The following is a 23,512-nucleotide window of genomic DNA, read 5'->3' on the forward strand; positions in this document are numbered from 1 at the left end:
CCTGCTGCTCCTATTCGTTTAAAGTTGTTACACTTAATGCACGCTATTATACGCCATACTAATATGATCATCCAGCTCACATATGCATTGCATTCACTATATTCCAGTCCATCAAAGTCTTAAAGTCCCAAGGTCATCAAAAATCAATCAAATATCCTTTCCCCCCCCACCAGGATCCTCTCCCCCCCTTTTATCCCTCTGCTTTCGTGATAGACTCCTCACTTGTCATGGTCCTGGCGGTCTTTCTCCACCTCCTGCTCCGGACAGCCCTGCAAGTCCAACCATGACGCCGCATCCTCTGGGGTGTCAAAGAAAAACGCTCTCCCTTTGTGCAAGACCTTTAGCTTTGCAGGGTACAGAAGCATATACTTGATTCCAGCTGCGCATAGCCTCCTCTTGATCGCCACGTAACTGTACCTCTGCCTCTGCACCAGCATCGTGTAGTCAGGGTATGCCGTGATGTTAGTGGATGCTCTCTATCGTTCCACCCTTAAGAAAATACTCCAAGATCTTCTCCCTGTTTTCATAATTCAGGATCTTTGCAATTACCGGGCGCGGCGGGGCCCCAGGCCGTGGTTTTCTCATCAGGGCCCGATGTGCTCGCTCAACTGTGAACCCCTGCGAAAGCTTGTCTGCCCCTATCTCCTGCAGGATCATGTTCTCCACATAGTTTGTGGGGTCTTGGCCCTCCTCTACCTCCGGCAGGCTGACCACCCGTATGTTATTCCTCCTCGCCCTTCCTTCCGCTTCCTCCATTCGATTTTCGAGGTTGGCAACCTGCTGTTTTTAGCACATGGACCTCCTTTGCATTGTTTGCGCTGACATTCGTGTTGGTCTTCACCGCGCTTTCCAGGCCACTTGTCCTTTCTGCCAGCACCCTGACATCTTGTCTCAGCAGGGTGACTTCTATTCCTATGGCATCTATTTTGTTTTCTAGTGCCGTCCGTAGATCCGCCATAGCTGTACCCCATTTTGCACTTAGTTGTGTAATGTCCGCCCTTCCTTCCGCTTCCTCCATTCGATTTTCGAGGTTGGCAACCTGCTGTTTTAGCACATGGACCTCCTTTGCATTGTTTGCGCTGACATTCGTGTTGGTCTTCACCGCGCTTTCCAGGCCACTTGTCCTTTCTGCCAGCACCCTGACATCTTGTCTCAGCAGGGTGACTTCTATTCCTATGGCATCTATTTTGTTTTCTAGTGCCGTCCGTAGATCCGCCATAGCTGTACCCCATTTTGCACTTAGTTGTGTAATGTCTGCCAGGACCTGGTGGTTATCTCCGTCTGTGGCGCCATCCGTGGAGGCCGCCACCGCGCTTTGCATCGGGGTCGAGGGTGTCCGTTGTGCCTTTGCAAAGGTCTCCATTGTGGGTTGTTTACTCTTGGCTCTCAATCCTTTCACTGACATCGTGCAATCCTTCCTATGTGTATGGTTCCAACTATTCAGTGTTGCCGCGGCTTCTCCCGGACAGTCAGGCACTGGTGCGCCCTTTCCAGTAGGCTGCGTGTCGCTGTGGCACGTGAAGCCTTGTTTGAAGTGGGCTGTGTCCTCCCACGTCTCCCTCTGCCTAATACTTATAATATGCCCTCAACGTGGTCCTGGGGGCCAGCAGACTCGCCTTGTCCATCACTATCACCACGATTCAGGTCTCTGGGGAGTTCAGTGCTTGTGTCCGCTGTACGGGAAGCCTTTCCAGGGCGTCTGCGTTTGGCTTGCCTACTGAGTGGGCTGTGCCCTCCCACGTCTCTCCCTTAGCTTCTGTAGTCGGTGTCTCCTTGGCGTGTTTCTAGGGGTCTATAAGTGCACCTCGTTGGCCACTACTGCTGTCTCGGGCCTCATTGGGGTTCAGTGACAGGAGCTTCCCTGCCCTTAGTCTGCCTAATTAGGCGCTCCTCCTCCTCCACCACCTGTGCAGCTCCGGCCTGCGCCTTCCGTGCTGTCTCACGGCCACCGCCCTTGTCTCAGTCACACATGGAATCCATGACTGAATGCCTCCGCCATTTTGTTCATTTATTTATTTACTCGGGCACTGAGCATTCCCTCCACAGCTCCACAGCGCAAGTATTGTCTGTCAGTTCCACTCCCTCGGGTGTTCAACTGCTCCATACCTTATTTTCAGTGAAATCTACGTTTCTCTTGATGTTACGCAGTGCCTTCCCTTAACGCACTGTTATCACAGCCATTTCGTTTACTCCAACAGCCCTCCGGCCCTTACGTGCTGACTCGCATTTGGGCTGTCCCCTCCCTAGACACAGTTCGCCTTTGTTCGCAGTGCTTCTCTTGCCTTTGATTAGTTTATTTCACTTCAATGTGTGCGGCTCTTACGGGCCCAGCCGTGTGTGCACTCTGCCCTTGCCGCTCCCGGTGGCAGAGGTGCTCACTCAGCGCAGCCCTCTGCTTTTCTCATCAATCCGATGTGCTCCGTCAGCCCCACTCAGCCGCACATCGGCCGCCCATATGTTCGTTGGGTCCCCAACGTTACACGCACTGCGGTGGCGTTCCTCAGTGCCAGGGGTCCGCTTCCTCTGCAAACGCCCACTCGCTCGGGCCCCCACCCATGCGGTATGGGTTCCTTTTCTACCGCTGACTTGTGCGCACACAGGGCTTCTCCTCATCACCGTCGCCTGCCCGCTCCCTTATTTCCTGGCGGTCCACAGTGCCGGGATTTACATGGAGGCTTGCAACATGTATCCTCTCAGTGTTAGCTTGTAGCAGACTGATCCCACACCCGTGATGTGTTCGCGTCCTCCGGCACCTTGCACCGTGCGTTGCTCTCTATCTGCGCTCCGTCGGGTGCATCAGCGGGTTCCTTTGTTCCCTGGCATCCGCCATCTTTATGCCATCTTCGTCGAGCCGCAGCTCTGCACTTAAAGGGCCCTTTCTGACGACTTGCTTGTCCATTTCATTTCGTTGGATGCTCGTTCTGCGCCCATTGCATTCGAACAGCTGCATGTGTCTTTTACCTGCATTCGAGCCGTCTTTTTCGTCTTGCGCATCAGGATCAGTGTCGGATGTGTAGGAGCTCACGGGAAAGGCTACCTACTCCATGGCTGTTAGGCCACGCCCCCAGGTACTAAAATAGTTATGGCTTCCATGCTGCAGAAGTGTGTGAGGTGTCCCAAACAGTTCTGGTATGATAGTGAGAGAGAGGGCAGGATGTAGGTACATTGGCACAGTTATGTGTGTGTCTCAAGACTGAAACCCCAGTGGTGATCAGAGGTCAATTTGCAAAGCTAGGTTATTCCAGCTACCACACTAGTTAGGGTGTTGCGTATTATTACTGATCTGCACTAACAGGGCTGTGCGTTGCTCCATGCACTGCAAAAGCAGGGCATGCAGAGGGTCAGGGTTGATGTACATTGAACTATGCGAGTATGTACGTAGAGTACATCAGCGTGTTCTTTAAAAAAAAAAACTAAATGTCACCCGAGCAACCAGGGTCACACACTCATCCTATTTAGCATAGTGGCGTGGGACTGTACCACTACGTGTGGCAGAGATACCCGACACTTCACACAAAGGTACAATGAATTCCGCTTGAGTCGATGTTTAGCACAGAGAGACGAGGACTAGTGAACTGATTGCTAACTTTAAACCAGAGAATTTACGTTCCAGTCCTTGCTACGTACCTGACCCAAAAAGGATTGAGTTATTCAGGGCAAACCACGTCTCACTGTACCTAAAATGGGTGCCATTTAAACATGCACAAACCGACTAAAACATGGCATGTCTTTTACTGTCCTAACCACCAGTGGTGTCACTAGGGGAAGGCAACAGGTTGTTGACACCCGATGCAGTAACTCATGGCATCACTACCACCCCCCTCACCCCGGGAGGGGGTGACACCATGAGTTACTGCACTGGGTGTCACCAACCCTATGGACGCCACTGCCCTCGATGGTTTAAAGAAAGTGCAGCTGGATTCTTTCCTGTGCAACAGTGATGGACCCAGTCTGCTGTTTCCTCGTTCTCGTGGCGAAAGGCAGGACTCTTTAAGGGATGTTGCAGCAGCAATTGCGAAAAAGGACACCTAAGCAAGGATTTCTTCAGTCTCCCGCATCGGTCTGCGGTTTTGGAGCCTTTTTACAAGCTACAACAGTGAACGGTTACCGCCTGGTCAGTTCACCTCGATTCTGCAGTCCTGCACTCTGGTGTGGGGACTTTGAGGAGTGGGATCTTGGAGCTGGACGTCCAACTGGAACTTACCAATATTTCTGGGAGGATTCCTGCACTGGACGATGATGCAGTGTAATTGGGTCGGAGGTCCCCTGGTATTTGCGGTCTGCAGCCCTAGAAGGTCGCAGCATGTCGGGGATGGCTAGTTCTGCAGCCCATATTATGACTAGTTGGTCCCACCAGCCAAAGGAAAGGAGGAGTCCTCTTCAGAGCTCCTCTGTTGATTAAGGAAAACAGGGTCAGGCCAGCATTGGTCTCTTTGTGGTTACTGGAAGGGTCTGCCGGCATCTCTGTTCATCTTCTGCTTTGCGTCTTCCTTTCCAGTGGTCGACTTGCCTGCTGCCTCAGGAACCTCAGCTTTTATTAGGATTTCCCATTCATTCCTCTGCAAACACTCCCTGCAGTTTACAGAAAGGGGCAGGTGGATGTCCAATCAGGAAGGGCAGGCAGCCTCCCAGTGGGAACTGGTTCCATTCAGGCACATCCACATCAGCAGACAAAGGACAGGGGAGTTTCTAACCCCCCCTGCTTGCTGTCCTCTCAGACACAATGGAGCCTAAGCATGGACACAAAGGGTTCCTGCCAAAGGCAAAACTCACATTCAGACCTCTTCCTTCCAGAATGGTAGAAGGGCTAACAAAGGACAACCCCATGAGAAATGGTGAAAAAAGAAAGGAACTAACTTGTTAGAACATAGGTGACCCTTTTGTGTATAACTGGGCTGTGAATACAGTCTGCGGTGTAAAAGTGCACACAAGTTGGTAGAACAAGCCCACTGCCACCAGCAACAACTTTAGGGTTGTCACTGTGTCCAGAAAGTCACAGGAACAGAGAGACGGTACTAGGTATCCCCTTAGCACGCCACTTAAGGTGAGGTGTGCTAATCTCTTATAAGTTGAAGTTTTTAGGAAGGATACCAAGTATCCATATTTCCTTAAGAACAGTAGTTCTTGGGGAAAATGAAAGAATATAAAAAGGAGAGCCCAAAGGGACCCCAGAAACACTGCACCTAGCGTGCTGTATACTGCAAAAGTGAAACACAGATGCCTTTAAGAGACTTGGACAGCAAGACTCCATGAAAGAAGTTAAAACATAAAGAACAAAGTTCCCATGGTTGGAGCAAGTAAGAATGAATGTGGGGAAAAGGGCTCCCCGCGTCCAGCGGAACAAAAAAAAGGTCCAGAGGCTAAGCAGAAGGTGATGGTGGTGGGGGGGGGGGGTCTCATAGAAGAGGGGATTAAGCATAAAACTGATCAATCTCCCTAAAAGTCTGGTATGTTTAGGATGTTGGGCCTATTTTAGTTGGTTATAGTGTATTACACCAATGTCCACATTAAACAGGGGTCTGCAACCTTTGGCTCCCAGATGTGTTTGGACTACCATTCCCATCCGGCCTATACAGCATAGTCAATGTCAGGAGATCATGGGAGTTGTAGTCCGAAACATCTGGAGAGCCACAGGTTGCAGACCCCTAGGGTGTATTAACTGTATGGTGTACTTCAACACAAAGGTATTAGTGGAGGCTTAGGCCTCATTTTTAGACTTTCATCCTAAGGCTGAAGGGTGTCTGTTCTGAGACACCAGCCTGGTGGTAAGGAAGACCATCTTGTCTTGCAGGAAAGGGATACTGTGATGGGATGGCTGGATGTTACATCAGATTTGTAACTTTATACCAAATCTCCTTCAATTGTGAGACCCCCATCACTTTTTGCTGGACTTTCGGATTTCTTTTCTATGTTCCTGGGAACTTTTTCCCCCACTCACCCTTTCTTTGGCATCTTGCTACAAAGAGCGCTCTATGCAGTGTGCCTCGGAGCCCTTTGGGCTTCCCTTTGAATTTTCTTTATATTCCTTGTGTGAACTACTGTTCCCATGGGTAGAGGGACCTGCATTTCGAGCCATCCCACCACGACCTGTGACCTATCTTCCTGGGCTGCAAACCCCAGATGCCCTGCACTTTGAGGCTGAATGCTGTGCATAGTCTTCCGAAGAACAAATCTCTCAAACTTTGGACTCCTCCTGCTGGACCTCCATAAGCAAGACTCGACTCCTTGAAGTCCCCTCACCAGTGTGCTGGACCAAGATAGCGAGGTGAACCATTCGGACGAGAACCGCTCTTCATCTGTTGTCTTGAAAAGGGTGCCAAAATCACAGAGCTGCGAGAACCTAAAAGGAATCCTTGCTGGGAGCCTTTCCACTCAACTGCTGCAGAGAAAGCCTTTTCAGTGTCCTTTCTTTTATCTGAAAGCCAAGAATCCACTGACCAGGGTCCTGTAGTAGCTGCATCGTGAGAGCGTCTGTCTGCATCATCTTCATTGCTGAGGTACTGTAAGACTTGAGGTAATACTTAACCTAGAGTCGGACTGTCGCTTCTGTGTAGCTAGGGGGGAAGGGGGTAATTTGTGTAGTTGGGAGGTCGCCTATCCATGTTAGCCCAGGCCTAACACTGCAACGTATTCAGGAAGCCTTCTACGAAGTACCTGAGCCCTTTTACCCACAAGAACTGTTATTAACCGATGCAGAAGAATTCCACAGGAACATTTGCCTTTTCTACAGTTTGTCCCTGCCTGTTGGACCTCCAGTCTGACCCCGAAAGAGACTCCTAACTAGATAGGCAAGGACTCCTAAAGGCTAGGTTCTGGGAAGAGATTCAGTAACTTACCTTGTGTTGGTGTTGTTTCTGTCACACGGTTTTGAAACAAAGTTCTTTTTTATCAGTGAATTGTGCCTACTGTCCTAAAAAGTATATCCAAAGTTACATGAGTTGCAAAGTACTTACTTGCTAAGGTTGATAGAGACTCTGTATTATTCCTGCAACAGAATATGTCACATAGTTTACTACAAAGTTATTACTTACCTTTGAATTGTCTAATATTCTAGAAAGTATTACAAAGTTATTATTCACATTTGAATGGCATGCTGCCATCCTAGAAAGTATTAGTTTACTACAAAGTGGTTTTTACTTACCTTGAATTGCCTACTGCCATTCTGTCTTTCACACTGTGGTGTACTTACCAGAAGTATTGTATTGGTTTGATATTGTGTTTATTGCTTATTATAGTACTTGCCTTTCTAAAGAATGCTCTTTACCTGTGTATATGTGGACGTCACACTAAGGATGGTATTACTGACATGCACTGTGGACGTCCCTTTTTGAGTTTTGAAAACAAATATTGTAATTCTCTGCTACTACCACTAGATGTCAGCCTATGCATAGCATGTGAATCTAAGCAGATACAAGCATCAGAAATACGATTACAGTGAGTAATGTATCCCATATTACGTGGTCTGTGGTAGCGGCCCTATAGTTATGGTTGCTCAACTACTAGAAAGATCGGATTATAACTTTGCTGCCGTTCAATGATTCCTTGCCAAACTTTGCAAATATATATAATATGAAACCATTCTTATTACATAACTATGGGTGTAAGTGTTTTTTTGGATTATATGTATGCTACAAGTTCTTTGTATCTCACTACAGCCGTCTCTCCCTCCTAAGATAAGCCTGTTCTGCCATAGCTACCTCTACATTGAGTGGTAAAGACTAAGGCTAGAAGTTGGAGCTCTGTATTGCCAAGTAGAGTCTTATAAAGTCCTTTGGGTGGACTTTACAAAAAGCTCCTTAACACTTGATATAGGGCTTGGGTGACTGGTTTGTTCATAGACCTTTGCAACTTATTTTTGCGACTGTGATTTAGTGGACATCTGCGCAAAATCCTGTTTTTGACCACTATCTACTTATGCTCCATCCTAAATTGTACACTCTTTGGGAATTGAGCCCTACATATTAAATTTATTTGGTGGACAAGAAATTCTACAGTACATTGGGCAGTGGGATAGCAATGTAAATTATTTGTGCACCACAGATGTCTATGTGTAACCAGCAATCACATATTTTAATCCTTGTAGGGCTGACCTGGCCTTTCCTCCTTCTAAGGTTGATAAATGGATTACTGTTGGGGAGTTTTGTGACAGAACTTGGAAACACCCACCTTAGGTGACCGGGTTGTACCCCTTAGGAACTACCCAAGGGTTTGGTAGCAATGGCTGAGCAGCCGGGCTTATTCTAGGAGAGAGAAGGGCTGTAGTGAGGCACACAGTACTTGGAGCATGCAATTGGTTCAAAGAAACACTGGCACACTAGCAGTCATATAAAAAATACTCATTTATTTTATATACACTAAGGCTTTAGCAATAAGTCATGTAAGTACTAGTCACACAGTAGAATAAGAGGTAGCACACTTTAAATCAAATGTAAAACAAACAAAAAGTGAGACAACCACACTAGTAAGCCAACTTAGATCATCTCTTGCGGTTTCCAGTCAAAGGATCTAAAACAAAAGGATCGAATGCAATAGGGTCGAGTCAAAAGACCGAAAAAAAAGGTTGAATGCCTTTTTTTTAAATGTGTATTTTTTTTGGGTTTCCGTATAGGAAAAAAAAAGTGGTTTTTACACCAAAAAAAGTTTTGTTTTCGGTCCTTTTGACTCGACCCTATTGCATTTCGAGCCTTTTGATTCGATCCTTTGACCCATAACAATCTCGTGCAACTTTAGTTAACCCCTGCCCAACTAATCTTCAAAAGTCCAACCCTATCCTAAATGAGTCTTGACTCTAGGGGGGCATTGGTGGTCCAGTCACCAGGGGGTGAGGAGGAAAGATGCAGGTACATAGCAGACATAGCAGAGTCTATGAAGGTTTCTTCAGGATTGCAGGTAAGTAATAGATAGTTGGGCAATTTAGGGTGGGTGCAAGTAACCGCTTAACTGCAGCCCTCCAAGAACACCTGAGCAAGGCCAAGGCAAGTACCTAGGCTCAAGACAGTACCTTATCAATGCAGAGCTTGGTGCAGCAGGTTAATCCCCAAGGTGAGGCGACAGTTGTCCCCGGTTTGAGTTTCTTGGCCTTTATGCCTGAAAAGGGAACTTTGGAAGGAACAGACGGATGCACTCTAGCAGTGGGCCGCTGAAAGTGAATCTTCGAGACACTGGTGCGTTGGATGCCTTCAGTCTTTGGGCCAGTGATGGTTGTCATCCGTTAGACTTTTCTTCTCTTCTTGGTCCACGACCCAGCTAAGGGGAGGTCCAGGAGTGGTAAAGTGCCACTTCATGCCTAGAAGGATGCCCACAAGGTTTCAACCGGTTCTGTGCATGGCACAGGTCCCAGGGTATTGGGAGTTTGCAGCTCGGGAAGGTCACAGCTCTTCGTGGCATGGCGCAAAATACAGATGGTCTTGTGACTGGTTAGGCCCACCAGTTAAGGGGAGGAGGTTGTCTTCAAGAGATCTTCCTTGTCGCTCGGAATTCAGGGTCGAGTCTTCAGCGGTCACTCATCGGCTCTGGAGGTTGCTTGAAAGTTGCTGGGGTGTCCTACAAATTCTTCTTCATTCCACTGGTCGACTAGGTTCAGCTCCAGGACCCTTGCCTTTTATGCTAGAAAACTGGCTGAGCCCACCAATCACCATTCAAGCCTTTCATAGGGGGGGCGCTGTCCAGGGGGGACAGCCAACCTCCCAGTTCAAACTGGTTCCAGGCAGGCACACTGCAGGACAAAGACATGGGGAGTTTTGGTTACCTCCTGGCCTTTTAGGCACTGAGGGCGCCTTGCCGGGCTTTCCAAGGTAAGCCTGCCAAAGACAAATGACCCATGAAGTCCCCCGCCCCCAAGGAAGGTAGAAGAAGTTTCAAGAAAGAACAAGTCATCATGAACCTAAAAAGTACAGTCGCCCTTTTAGGCAAATGGTGACCCCTGTGTCCCCACTGCAGCTGCGAAGACCACCAGCGGTAGAAGTCTGCGAAAAGGTTCACTGCCACCAGCCTGTTATAAGAACCTGTAAAAGTAAATAAAAGTTACTGCAACAGTGAGAAAAGGGAGACAATGTTGACCCTCAGCACCCCACATAAGATGGGGTGTGCTGATCTCACAAAATAAAATACAGGCGGGACAAAAGGATGTCCCCCTGACCTGGTAACAGTAGTTAACCCAGGTAAAATAAAAAGGAAAGCTCAAGGAGCTTCCAGCAACACTACACATAAGGTGCTGTGTGCTACAATGGTAAAATGTAGATGCCAGAAAACATGGAGGAAAGCGTAACTCAATTAAAACGTATTCAAAAGAGATAAAGGGTTCCCAAGTACAAAGTAAAAGAATGAGTATGTGTGGAAAAATGTTCCCGCTCAGGAGAAATAGTTCAAAAATCCAATAATCCAGCACACATGCTGGGGGACTCAAAAGTGGAAAGAATTACACTAAAAAAGTAAATTCTACCTAACAATTACCATTAAATTGGGTTATAACAACATCAGTTAATGTAGTGGTTAGAGGACAGAGTCATCGAGAACAAATGTTTATTTAAGAAAAACTAACCACTGTGCAGAAACAGTCTGTTAGATGCAAATTCCATGTTCCACAAAAAAGGGTTGAATTGGTACTCTTTACCGATTTTAAATTTAAAAAAATTAGATGAGCAGGTGCTAAAGCTTCTCCTGGGTATTGGACATCTCTCAGTAAGCAGGCGCTTCCTCTGGGGTGTGTGGAGATAGTACATAGCATGCAGCAAATAGATAGCAGACTATATTTGTTCCCATTGTAGATTCGTCATAATCCTTTATAGGCATTCCCAAACAGAGTTAATGTCACATGGGCATGCTTGTGTCGCATTAGTTGGTTTGCGGACTGAATAGTAGCCCTCTGGTAACTGTTAGTATAGGTTATACACAAGGACTACATAGCTCGCAACTACGGTATTTTGATCCCTTCTCTCTAGAGCCCAGCACATAAGTGCGGAAATATGTATCGTTGTATTCCATGCTTATTAAAAGATGCGAACGAGAAAATAACTAGAACCTAACATTGCGCCCAGACAAAGTAACCACTACGGCTTAAAAGGACTTCACAAAAAGACTAATGTGAGCTCACACAAAGTTTAAATATCTGCATGTATTTTTACCACACTATAGCCCCACAAAGAAAGTCATTGTTGCCAGCTGCAACAGTGCTGGGCACAGGGGTAAGGCAACACTAGATTTGGACAATGAAGGCCCCCCAAAAGCCTGGTTCCTTTTATTTTTGCCTTTTCTGAAAATAGCATTCGATTTAGGAACATGTTGCAGTACTTAATGGCCTGTTTTCTGATCTTTGGGGTCAAGCTTGCGTATATTTTTCTAATGTTTAAATACCAATGATTGTAGAGTAATGAAGAGTGTTAATGAAAAGAAAATGCACCGAAAACATTTATTTTGATTTGTCTTTTTACTAGACCAAAAAATTGACTCAGACATGATTTGACTGTTGTGTTCTACAATGTAAATTGATACTTTAACCTGTTGTGTTTTTCAGGGCATTTTTTGATCACTCCATGCACAGTGCCCTGCCGCTTGGAATTTATCTGGCAACCAAATTCTGGATGTACGTGACATGGTTTTTCTGGTTTTGGAATGATATCCTTTCAAGTGCTATGCAATAGATTGGTCTCTTTAAATGTGTGTACTTATGTACATATATTTGTACTAGAGCACTATACAAAGTGGCAAATCTTTAATTGATCCACCAAAATATTTTTGATTTATAAAGCACTTATCAAATGTAAAGTTTTGCAAATGAATAGAAAGAGTAGTTTTGAAACGTATTTGTCAGTGAATTATGTCACCAATTGGAAGTTATTTTACTTGAAGCTTGAGGTTGTCATTTTTGTCTGCTAAGAATATTACACTTCTTGTAAGAAATATTTTGATTAAATTGTGACTGGTTTCATTAGTCGGACATTACCAATTGGGTGCCCCAACCTTTAAAATCTTACACCACAATTCTGGGATACATGAAATTTATTTAAATCTCAAATGTATTTAAATAAAAGAATTGAAGGTGAAATCACGGGCAGAGGTGGTCTCCAGCTTTTATGTTGGGGACATCACCACAGTTTTAAACAATCACATACAGCTGGTCTATAAAAACGAAAATGACCAGTCTTATTTGATCTCGCTATGTCTTGCTCGCACACACACTCATTTTTATAAATCTGTATACAAATTGAAGTCTGAATAACAGAAACATTCTAATTGTAGCTCTGCTGCTTTCCGGATATTGGGTTTAAATGTGTATCGCATAACTATCAAGACTGCAGATTGGTCGTAACAGTAACATGGTTCTTCAAAACATTCTTTTCTTTAATATGCTAACCTCTTTAAACTGCACTTAAAGTTACTCTTACGCATAATACATAGGACTATTGCTTTCCCCATTATTAGAAACAAATGCATATTTCCCCATATAAATGTGCTACGGTTGGCCAATATGTGTCCTTACATTTAAAATAAGCTCACAATGAATCACATCAAACTACTGCAGGTTTTAAGTTGGGGAAAGCCGAATCACCAATTTAGATCTGACACAATATCAGTTTACCCACCCAATTTGCACTATTATTGGGATAGAAATGACCCAATTTAACTTGTTCTCATTCCCCATTTGTTAAACCGCTATGGCTTTCACAGAACACACATTATCGAACACATCCTAATTAGGTCATGATACAGTGCCCTCGAACCATGGTCTAATGTCACATATATCTATGCTTTCGCTTAGGGAATGCTTCCCAGCACTCACAGTGTAGTATTTAATAAGTGACATTTTAAAATCTTATCACATTCTCTTTCTATGAATAAGTGTGTAACACTTCACTATATGTGCAGGTGTTGGGCAAGGTTTTCTTTTTTGCTGCTTTCCTCCATAGACATCATTCAGACCCCCTACTTTTTGCTATTGTTTCTGCATCTTTCCTGACTTTTGGAGGGAAGTGGAGCATTTTTGCTTCACTTACTATGCTAAGCTCATCTGTTTTGGGAGCACCAATCAGTCCTTATGGCCATCAGTGCAGGGGATCTCTATTCTCCATAGGAAAATTCACTGTTACCTGCACACGTCACATTCTGTGAAGTGCAGTAGAGACACTTTGTGTCTCTAGGACTATTTGTTTGGTATCTTTGTGATTACTTTTATGTGTTCAGGATGGGTGGGCTGGTGGCAGCAGATACTTCTGTAGCGTTTTTTTTTTATAGGCTCATGCATTTTTGCATTTTACTGCTTAATGCCATTTCAAGTACAGTATACTCTAAAATTGATGTTCTGTGACATTTTCGCCAGTCTTTTTGCCATCTTGTAGTTTGCCCATCTTCCCGCCCTTGAGTGGCTGGATTTTCCTTATATTCTAATCCCTTTCTTTGGGAAATCTCCAGCTTTCATGGGTAAGGTGGTGGTCTGTGTGTGACCGTATGTGGATGCTGGGTCTGTCTGGACCCAGTCCACATTCAAGCCAGTATGTGTCTGTTGCTGGACAGATGGAATGGCCAGAGGCTGTCCATGATTGGACAGTCCCGCCAAAGTTGAATGGTGTTTTTTTTCTCCATTGGATGACTGGACCATGATGCACATGTTGCTAGCCAGAAGGGAGGTCATGACTGCACTAGCACCTTTATTATTGACTATGCTGCTTTAATTCATATGCTGCTTTTTGTAATTTGTTGTCGCCTGTTGGTACACTAATGTTATTGCACTTGCACTTTATGCCATGAAACTCAGGGGTGGCACTGGGTCACACTTTGCAATATCAGGTTGCATGAAATTGGATGTCCATCTGAGTTTGCGAGAGTTACTTGTGCCACGCTACGTCTCACGGCTTCATTTACACTCTAAGCCTTAGGGCGTAATGGTTAGATGTCATCAAGTAAGATGAACAGTAACCATGTTACAATAAAGCGCATCAGCGCAGATAAACACATGAAATATATTTTTTATGAATGTCTTTTAAGGGGAAGATAATACGTCATTGATCGATAGGCTTGTCTCCATACCCCTCTATCCTTCCGATTATGGAATGTGATTATACAATTTAAGCATCACAACATACATACTACTTATGACAACTTAGCCAGTCCAATATGGCGGTCTCAATTCGCATTGAAGTGAATACGACCCCATGCGGTCACTTGACCGGGAACGAAGAGAGGAAGGGGAGGAGCCTAGCGCTCGAGCCGTGTTTCTTCCGGGTGTATTTTAAATGGTGTTTCACAAATGTGGATGTTAATCAGCCTGAATAAGCTTGGTGTTACAAGCGGAACGTGTGGCGAACTTCCACCCTAAGTGGGTGAGTGTTTTTTAGTCCTGTATGCCATAGAGAGTGACCATTTTATTTAGTGTCCACCCTTATTATGCTATAAATGCATTTTTTGTTGGTTACATGTCTTTTTTTTTTATAACTAAAGACTATTTTTCCTAGAAGCTGGTATGGTTGTGTGCAAGGGATATTTTGTGACACGCTAATTTTTTTTTTTTTTTTTGCAGTGCTACAACCCTCCTCCTGCTTGTGTTTTTATATATATATATATATATATATATATATATATATATATATATATATATATTCCGTGAAAAAACTATGTTAAAGGAACGTTAAGATTAAGGTGCCCTAATAAAAACCTATGAAATTCAGTGAAAAAACGTTAAAGGGACGTTATGGTTCAGCTGCCCCAATAAAAAGCTGTTACATTCAGTGCAAAAGCTTTCTTAAAGGAACATTATAGTTACTTTGCACTAATAACAACCTATCCCTATTATGGTTACTAGTAAAACCAAAATCCCCCAGAAATTCGCCAGACATATAATGGAGAAAATAAGTTACCACTGCCCCACCTGCACGTGTACCCCTTCCCCATTTCCCAGCCCGCCATCCCTGCAAAATCTGTCATCACAGACGTTACGATGAGACCTCAATCCCTTCCTCCCCTCAAGAACAACTTGTACAAATCCCCAATTCCCCTGTATATGGATCCGTTTCTGCCACCCCTCACCTTTCCTAATAGTATCTATGAATGTGTGGAAATTTCATATGTAAATTGTTGTTGAGTGTATATGTGGTTTTTCCTTTGTTTTCAAAGTTCCATTCTGACTATATGGGGCACAGTACTCGTGGGGCACAGTACTTGTGGGGATGACAGCAAGTAAGGAAAATGGAAGTGTCCTATGGACACTGCACCTGTCCGGCCTATCCCCAATCACAATGGAGGCTTCCGTAGGACGCCACTGCGGTCTGTATGTCTGCATCTTGTGAACCACCTGTAATTAGGTGTGGGAACGCACGTTTGTCCGTTGCACAACTAGTTGTATCCGTATCTCTTACTCCGTGTACTGGTAACACTGTCCCTGTGCAACATATTCAAAGAAACTTCTGACATACTTTAGTAGTTTGAGGTGGCCACCCACATCCTGCGGGTAGATGTGCACCTCAACATCTCATCTGCTATACCCTGCAAACACCCAGCTTGTTCCAAAATGTTCGGCGCACATGTGTAGCACTGTGAATTAGTCCGGGGATCCCAATTCACATGCGCAAAACGTATTCCACTCAATACGCGTCGTGTGGACAGCCATCCCAATAGAGAACATTTGCAATGTCACCATGTTACCGCACCCACGCTGCGCGTGGTCTCTTATTTGACGGACACGTTCTGGGCCCCTGTACATTGAAAAAGTACTGTTTTCTGCAATGCCTGGAGTGTAACTATGAAAGTGTACTCTTACAGAGGTCCTACACTTTGCCCTTGTACGTGTAATTTATTTTTGGGAAAGATTTAGGGCCGCTTTCTGGTTCCAAGTGCTCCACAGCAGCCTTATAAAAGGCCACACCCCAGAGGTCAAGTTCTCTGCATTCCATGTTTGACTTTCCGGAGCACTGCAGCAGGGCACATTACTTCGTGGTCAAATTGCTTTGTGAGCACTGCTATATTACCTTTGCAACTAATACCAGCCATGGCTGCTGCTATTGCCTTCTACTCAGCAGCAGCACCCACACAGTCGCCCTCAACACCACCACCACCACCACCACCACCACCTCCTTTGAAGGGCCTGGACAAGGGAACATGCGTGGTAATGTCGATGGAAAACGTGGATAAAGTAGAGGATTCCCCATTGCCTGAGGCCAGCGTGAGTATGAATATTTACCACTGTAGGAGACGTGCCCAAATCTCGTGCAAACCATGTGAGATGCACTGAGTGCAAGACAGTACTCGGTCATGGAAAACCTGGCTTGTACAGCTAGGGCACCACCTCCATGCGGCGGCACCTCAAATTGAACCACAAGGCAGCAGTTTTGAGGGTTGTCCCCTTCCAACAAAACAGTAGGTTAATTTCCTCTACAGCATCCTCCGCATCTGCTCCTGCCACCACTAGGGACACTCCAGTGGGGCAGCGGATCCCTAAACCAGTCTTGCAGGCCACACGCACTGCAGCAGACCCTTACCTTTCAAAGGTGACTGTATTGTGCATGTACTGCAACACGGTACTCTGCAGCGGAGAGCAACTTGATGTGCTTTCGAGGCTTTGGTCTGGGAGCATGACAAGGAGTGCCCCCTAGTAAGGACCACCCAACATCTTCCTGTCTCCACTTGCCCGTTCTCATCCCTGTGGTTGGTGCCCCTTCCCTAACCTCCCTTCCCTTCCTTTCCTTCTGTGTTTGTTATAAGAACAAGAGAAAAGCAAAAACACCCAGAAAGGGAAAAACAAAACAAAAAAGGCTCTTTTCAGAGCCACCTTTCACAGTTCAAAAATAGAATGCCAATGATACGATCCATGTCACTGCGTAACCTATAGGCTCCGCGGACAGCGTGACAAAAAATGCATGGGCGTGGCTCCCTCACAAACATTGCATGCATTCCCAAAAGGAAGTGGTGGCTCTTAAAAGAGCCTTTTTGTGCTGTTTGTGTTTGGAAGGTTTGAAGTGTTGAACACTTACTGAGGAAATGTTCGCTATACTTGCAAGAAGCGCTGCACTGCATTGTGTAAATTTGCCAGAAACAGCTCATTGCCAGCATCAGTAAGATGGGCTCCATCGTAACGAAAAATGTTGGTATTCCGAAACGTAATGTTTTCATTGCGGAAGGCATACATGCCAACGTTGCAAAAATGCACAAAAGTTTTCTCCAAAATGAGGAAGAACGCAGCCACACCCGTCTCTGGGTAATGAGAGAAAAAATTACTTGTGACTTTGGAAAAATTTCCATGACTTGCCGAAGTGTTTCCTTCATTGCAAACTGCAATGAGATGTCGGTAACATGTCCTAAACTGTTCCCTACACAATGAATAATAATGTCTGCATGATTGCGCATCAACAAAGTGGCCCAAAGAGGAGCCACATGCAACCACTGCATCTCACGTCCTCGGTACCATTGGACATCCACATTATGGAACCCGAGGTGTGCAGCCACTCCACAGCATTCTGCATACACTTTTAACCAATGTATCCAGTAATCGCCCAAAAGCCATACACTCTGCCTCCTGCACGGCATAGCCATAGCCATGTGCACTCCTATTTGCAAACACACCTTCTGGCACAATCTCTCCTTGCACACCACACCCAGGAAACCTTATTGGCCAATCCTCACACCTGCACAGTCCCATTTCCATGTCAGCCACCCTGAAAAGAGCCCCATTTGGCACGTGCACACCTCCAAATGCTGCAGTGCCACCCGACATATTGTCCTTTGGTTGCGGGAACACTTTTCAAGCTGGGTAGAGGATCCCCTCTTTATTGGTAGCTGTGAAAAGTTTTTTTTTTTATTTATAAAGGTGCTTCTAAACAAACACCTTTTTTTTGTTGCCTTTGTTTGGTATTATCTTCTTTTCCTCCTTACATTATTACACAAACTTCTCCAAAATAGCTTTTAGATTCGCAAACACAAGAGCATTTTCAATGGGGGACAAAAAAAAAATCAGCTCCACTTAAAAACCTCACGTTAGAAGCGCTAAGGTTCTCATGGCCACAAAAAGAACATCCCTGCATCGAACAGAAAAGCAGTAATGCCGCCGTTTACAAGATACCTTTCCTTCTCTACCTTGGAAGAAAGTACACTAGTCTTGGTGTTATGCATGAGAAAATCACTGTTGCAGTGGGAAAAAGGCGCATCACTGCTTTCAGCACCTCCTTCAGTTCACCGAGCAAACTTGCAGCGGTTCAAAAAGCCACATGCAGTGCTCCACAATGCTGAACTATTATGTCAACACTAGTCCGTGGCCACATCTCTGCACTCTGCAAGCACAGCTTGCAAACTCAGTAGAGGCACGCGCATGTGTGTGCAGGGGACCCATAAACGAATCACCGACGATGAGCACTCGCACTCTCTGCATCTCTGCCATCATCACGGTACACATCAATACACTTTTTGTTTTACCACCCCTTCCTGTTACACGCACACCCTCAACACCTGACGGATAATATGCAGCACCATTTCCATGCCAAGCATAGTAAGGACAGCATGTAGCACATGCTCTTCCCCAACTACCTCGAGGACTGCGCCCCAATAAAGCAGGGGCAGTCCTTCTTCCTTTTCTAGTACTCTTATTTTTTTTTTTTTTCCAGCACTCCCTCATTGGGTACTGTTACAGTTACACACGCATCCACCAATCCCATCCAAGACCTCTGCATCTAACAGTATCATCTCTGTTCAACACTCCATACTAACTGTTAAACACTCAGAGTACAAGTGTCCTGTGAATAAAAAGCACCTCCACTGGAAAGTACTGAAAAGCTATTTACGATTTCTGCATCCAGATTCATCCACACGGCCACCCATCACCACAACCTGCATGTATCAATCATTTTTATACAGTACATTTGCAACTCTGTTATAAGTGCCTCGCAAGAGAGTACCTGCCACTGAACCTCCATAACGTACTCAAAAAGCATACTGTAATTTCTACCATCACCTACCATGAAATTTCACCTACAGTGCTATGTGCTTGCAAAGTTGGCATTTACCCATATCAGCTGTTGTAATATGCAAACGCTTACTCTTCTTTCTTTCCGTCAATTGTACTACCTTCTCCCCCATTAACGCACCTATGAAATTCGTAAAAATCTCACAGAAAAGGATCAGTGAATACAATCCTACCAAAGTAAGCCAGGTACATATATTGCATGCATAAGAACCGGGTGCCTGCCACTTACCTTGCACATGTCAGATTGCAACATTGCTTAAGAAATCAAAAAATGTGTGTGCATTGACACCAGTACCATTCATAAATCTGCATAAATAAATGAAACCAACAATTGCTCCACTCATGTAGCAATCATATATGTATGTAGAAAAGTAAATGTAATAGTACACACAAACATTCTCCTTTTCAATCTGTATGTTTCCGAACTTTTTTCTCACCCTGCTATAATGAAAAGTATTCCATTTTCAAAGTAAATACTCCTACAGCAATGCAGACACTAACTAAAGAGCACGTCCTACAACACACTTACAAATAACCCACTTACACCCTTCCCAAACATGCTGATGTTCCCATTCACACAGTAAGCCATCCACTTACACACACACACACACTCTTCCTGCCAAGACATCCTCCTACACTTGTAAAGAATGTATTCTCCAAATGCCATCACTATGCCATTAACAAACGTATTTTCTTACCATCTTCTTATACAGTTGCAGAAACCACTGGCGTCAGACGTTAAAAATGCACCCTAGAATAAACCTACTCTCACCAACCAACAAAGTACCGTACCATCATAGTGTTTTATGTCTTACTAAGAGTGCAGTATTCTTGTATTGTAAGGTACAGAATTGCGTCAACCCACCGGTATGTGCTTCATTCTTACTTGTGCCATCTCTACAGTTCCTCACTGTATATTGTCAGCACGCAACCATAATGCTAACCCCCAGATAGTAATATAGTGTTCCCAATTGATATTTTTGAGCCCATTACACAGTGACACACTTCCATTTGTAGGCCTACCCTCATATTCAAACACTCATGCACATTGCACACATATACATTTCAAAATCTGCACACCCACACTTTCCTTTTTCCAACAGCTACTACAGAATGCCTACCAAACAGCAACTCTGTAGAAAACAACGCAGAAATAAATCAGCACAAACTAAAAGCATAGAAAGTAGCCATCCACCCCTAGCAGAATGTGTACAGAAAGTTCAGACAGAAGTGCTAATACAGTCACTAACGAAAAGTGAATCTCCTACCCGTAAGGAAACTGTAATTCCTCTATCAAAATGTAGAAATGAAAAGAAATGCACAATAAAAATGTATCTCGCACTACTGCGAACAGAGCACGTACACCACCTCGGAACCATTCCAAAAAATTAATTTTACAAAAAATGTTCCACCACAGAGTCCTTCAGAACCTTATAATAGAGGGGAGAAATCACGCAGAACCCTTAAAACTTAGTGCATAAAAGTAATCCTGCAACCTCTTGCAGGCAGTGCAATGGTCCTGAAACGGAAATTGTTTATATAAATTTTAAACGGAATGAAACCACTAACAAAATTAATTGATAAGCTACAACCACTACTTGGAAACGAACGCAATGTCAGCATAGATACCTTTGGCACCATCTGTACAGGTTTGTGGAGTCACACCACCAGCACAGAGCCATACTTCAATGAAGAATCATACAAACAAGAGCAAACAAACCAAATTGAGATACATAGCAGTGGACGAGGGTATGAAAAGGTAACACAATACCATGATGCAAGAAGAAACACTGCTCTCACAAATATCCCCATTTCGAGCAAGGGCTGTTTCGTAAGGGCTGATTGTGCTGAGGAACCGCTGCCTGCTGTGAGACCCGATTCAATTTTGTAACTCTGTATATTCTGCTTCACTGATCACGGTACCAGCCCAAGTGTGGAATTGTAACTGCTCTGCTATATGAGGACTTAGCGCTTTAGCGCACTGTTTGAACAGTATTTTATTTTTCTAGTGACTGTGCGGGCTCCTCCTCCCCAGCAATCCCTACTTCAGCTCAGCGCACACGCATTCACGCGCATTTCGAGCAAGGGCTGTTTCGTATGGGCTGATTATGCTGATCGTGCTGGAGGGTCTTGAGGGTAAGCCACACTAATTTGTGTATGCAATCCATGCTATTTTTATCATATAAAAATCAGTGTAATACAAATATAGATAACTCAATCCCGATGGTTAAATTGTATACCTTGCGCACTAATATGCCACCAGTTGAACCTTTAGCTAACCGTCTGTATGATTTTCACACCACACCTAAACAGATCTCGCAGGGCACGTCCCTAGGAGGTTCAACCCGTGGCAGAACAATGTCGCATACTAGCGACATTCGCAAATTTTATTCTGTTTTATTCTGAGTATCTGTTAACAGTGGCGCACGTAATCGCGAGTGAGACCGAGAGTGTCCCCAGCGGGATGGCGGCGCCGGCTACAGAGGATGCAGTGGCCACCCTCCCGATGACTTCACCAGTGAATTTATGTACGCCATCAGATTCACTGCTGGCAGCATTTACTGAAACAGACTTGCTGGGTGATTACGCTTTACCCACAAAATCTAAAACTACAATTGATGCAATGATGCATACAGAACCCACCCAAATCCAAGTGGATGATATTGTAGACCTAATGAGTCCCCATGTGGGGGGCAATGAAAAAATACAAGAAGTTGCACCACAAATAACAACCGTTCCGTCACTCCCCACGAACGGCAAAATTGACAATTAAATGATCCGTTGGACGGAGAACTATCAAAATCACTGGTAATGTTTCCGGACTCTTCTCTGGAAACTTCGGTGCTGTCCATTTCTTTTACACAACCGTCTCCACCTCATTCAAAACATAACAGCGCTATGCCATTGAGCATACCAACACCACATATGAGTATACCCACCAAAACAACGCTGCAAGCTATGAATGCGGCGTTGTTTTCATTGGTGGAACTATACAAAACTTTCGACTCAAGAATGACTGATCAGAATTTCCTTTTAAAAGAATTATTAGAAAACCAAGCGACACAAACATCTGGGACTAAACCCTTGTCGGTGTCTAATATGTGGGCAGCAGGACAAAGCGACAGATCTGGTATGTCCGAGAAATACAGCTATGAATTCTCCGAAAGAAATTATGTCCCAACAGAAGGAGGAAATGGAAAAAAGCTGACATGAATGAAAAGAAAAAAAATGGTGTGAAGGAAAAGAATGTGGGGGAAGGGGTGTGTAAAACAAGAGGGTGGTGGAAACGAGATAACTGAGCAGGATGCGACCATCTTGGCAGGATCTGTATCAAATTTAATACCAATAAATATGCCACTTGGTACGAGTAATTCGCTATATAATATCTTCAGTGTTAAAACGAAAAACAAAAAACCTACTACTGAGCCCCCAATGGTAAAAAAGTCTAAAAATCAGAAATTAACGAAAATGCAAAAGAATAAAAACTCCAGGCATTTCGTTAAACTGTTGTCTATGTCCGACAAAAGGGCGCAAGAAAAGAGTGCAGCCATCGTGCATAAATACACTGCAATATCACGAAGTAAGGCCAACTCTCCAGTGAAAAACTTAGACCTAAAAGAGACTTTAATATCAGTCGAAATAGATCTTAAGTATGATTGTCTATATAACTTAGTTGAGGAAGTGGTGAAAATAGAAAAACCAGGTGCCACATTAAGGACATACCCAGCAGCTTTTCAGGCGATTGCGAGCTCAGTGGGAGACCAACCAAAGCAAATTGAAGATCACTCATTTGCGACGCTAGAAAGGAGGCGCAAGAAATTAAAAAATCAATGGGCCTTTTTATGTCACGATTGAAACCAAGTCTCAGATTAAATACCACCAAGGAAGATGCTCTTAATAAAACAAGGTGGATAAATAAGTCAAAAACAGATGATTCACAATTATGGCAGAATAAGATTAATTATGGTGTAGGGCTCTGTCACAAATAATACTCCAACAGCTCAAACAAAGAAATATGAAATAAAGAACAATTCTAAGAATCGACAAAACAAATGCTATGATGCAACTCATGTAAATCTAATTCTACAGTGTCGTGGTGGTGAATTTGGACTATGATTTGAATCGATCTTCGGTTTTGAACATTCTAAATAACATCCGAACTGACAAGGCACCAATTCTGAGGACATAGCACAAATAGAATTCATTCACAACCACGATAGATCAGTGGTAAAGATCTGGATGCTATCAGCCTTCTGAAACAGGCAATCTGGCAAGCGAAAGCCGAAATATATCAGTTGGGCTTCTTTTAAATCAAAAAGAGATACTGCAGGTAACGAACAGCTATCCAAATTTGTATCAAAGAACGTTTCAAGGCACAGCTACAATGCAAAATCCCTTAACAGTGGTGTGCTCTACAGGCAATGACAACCAACCAAGATCAGTGTCATACCAGATTATTGAAAAGGGGATGACTAGATGTTAGCTGAATATGAATGAAACTAGCCAGACAATACAGCTAGCCTCCAGGAACACTCAAGGACACGTGCATCTAATAACATCTTTGGTGTACCT

At 44.4% G+C, this 23,512-nt stretch overlaps 1 protein-coding gene across 1 annotated transcript in view; it reads left to right on the forward strand.

Moving 5' to 3' along the window:
- Positions 1 to 23,512, forward strand: part of ZDHHC17 (zinc finger DHHC-type palmitoyltransferase 17) — a 1,301,491-nt gene that overhangs the window by 718,128 nt on the left and 559,851 nt on the right. The window contains exon 10 of the mRNA XM_069629270.1: positions 11,513 to 11,613. Coding sequence (XP_069485371.1) covers positions 11,513 to 11,613 — 101 coding nt within the window. The remainder of the gene's footprint in view (positions 1 to 11,512; positions 11,614 to 23,512) is intronic.

This window comes from Ambystoma mexicanum, chromosome 12 (assembly GCF_040938575.1).
Source record: "Ambystoma mexicanum isolate Mex_15411 chromosome 12, UKY_AmexF1_1, whole genome shotgun sequence".
NCBI classification, from domain to species: domain Eukaryota; kingdom Metazoa; phylum Chordata; class Amphibia; order Caudata; family Ambystomatidae; genus Ambystoma; species Ambystoma mexicanum.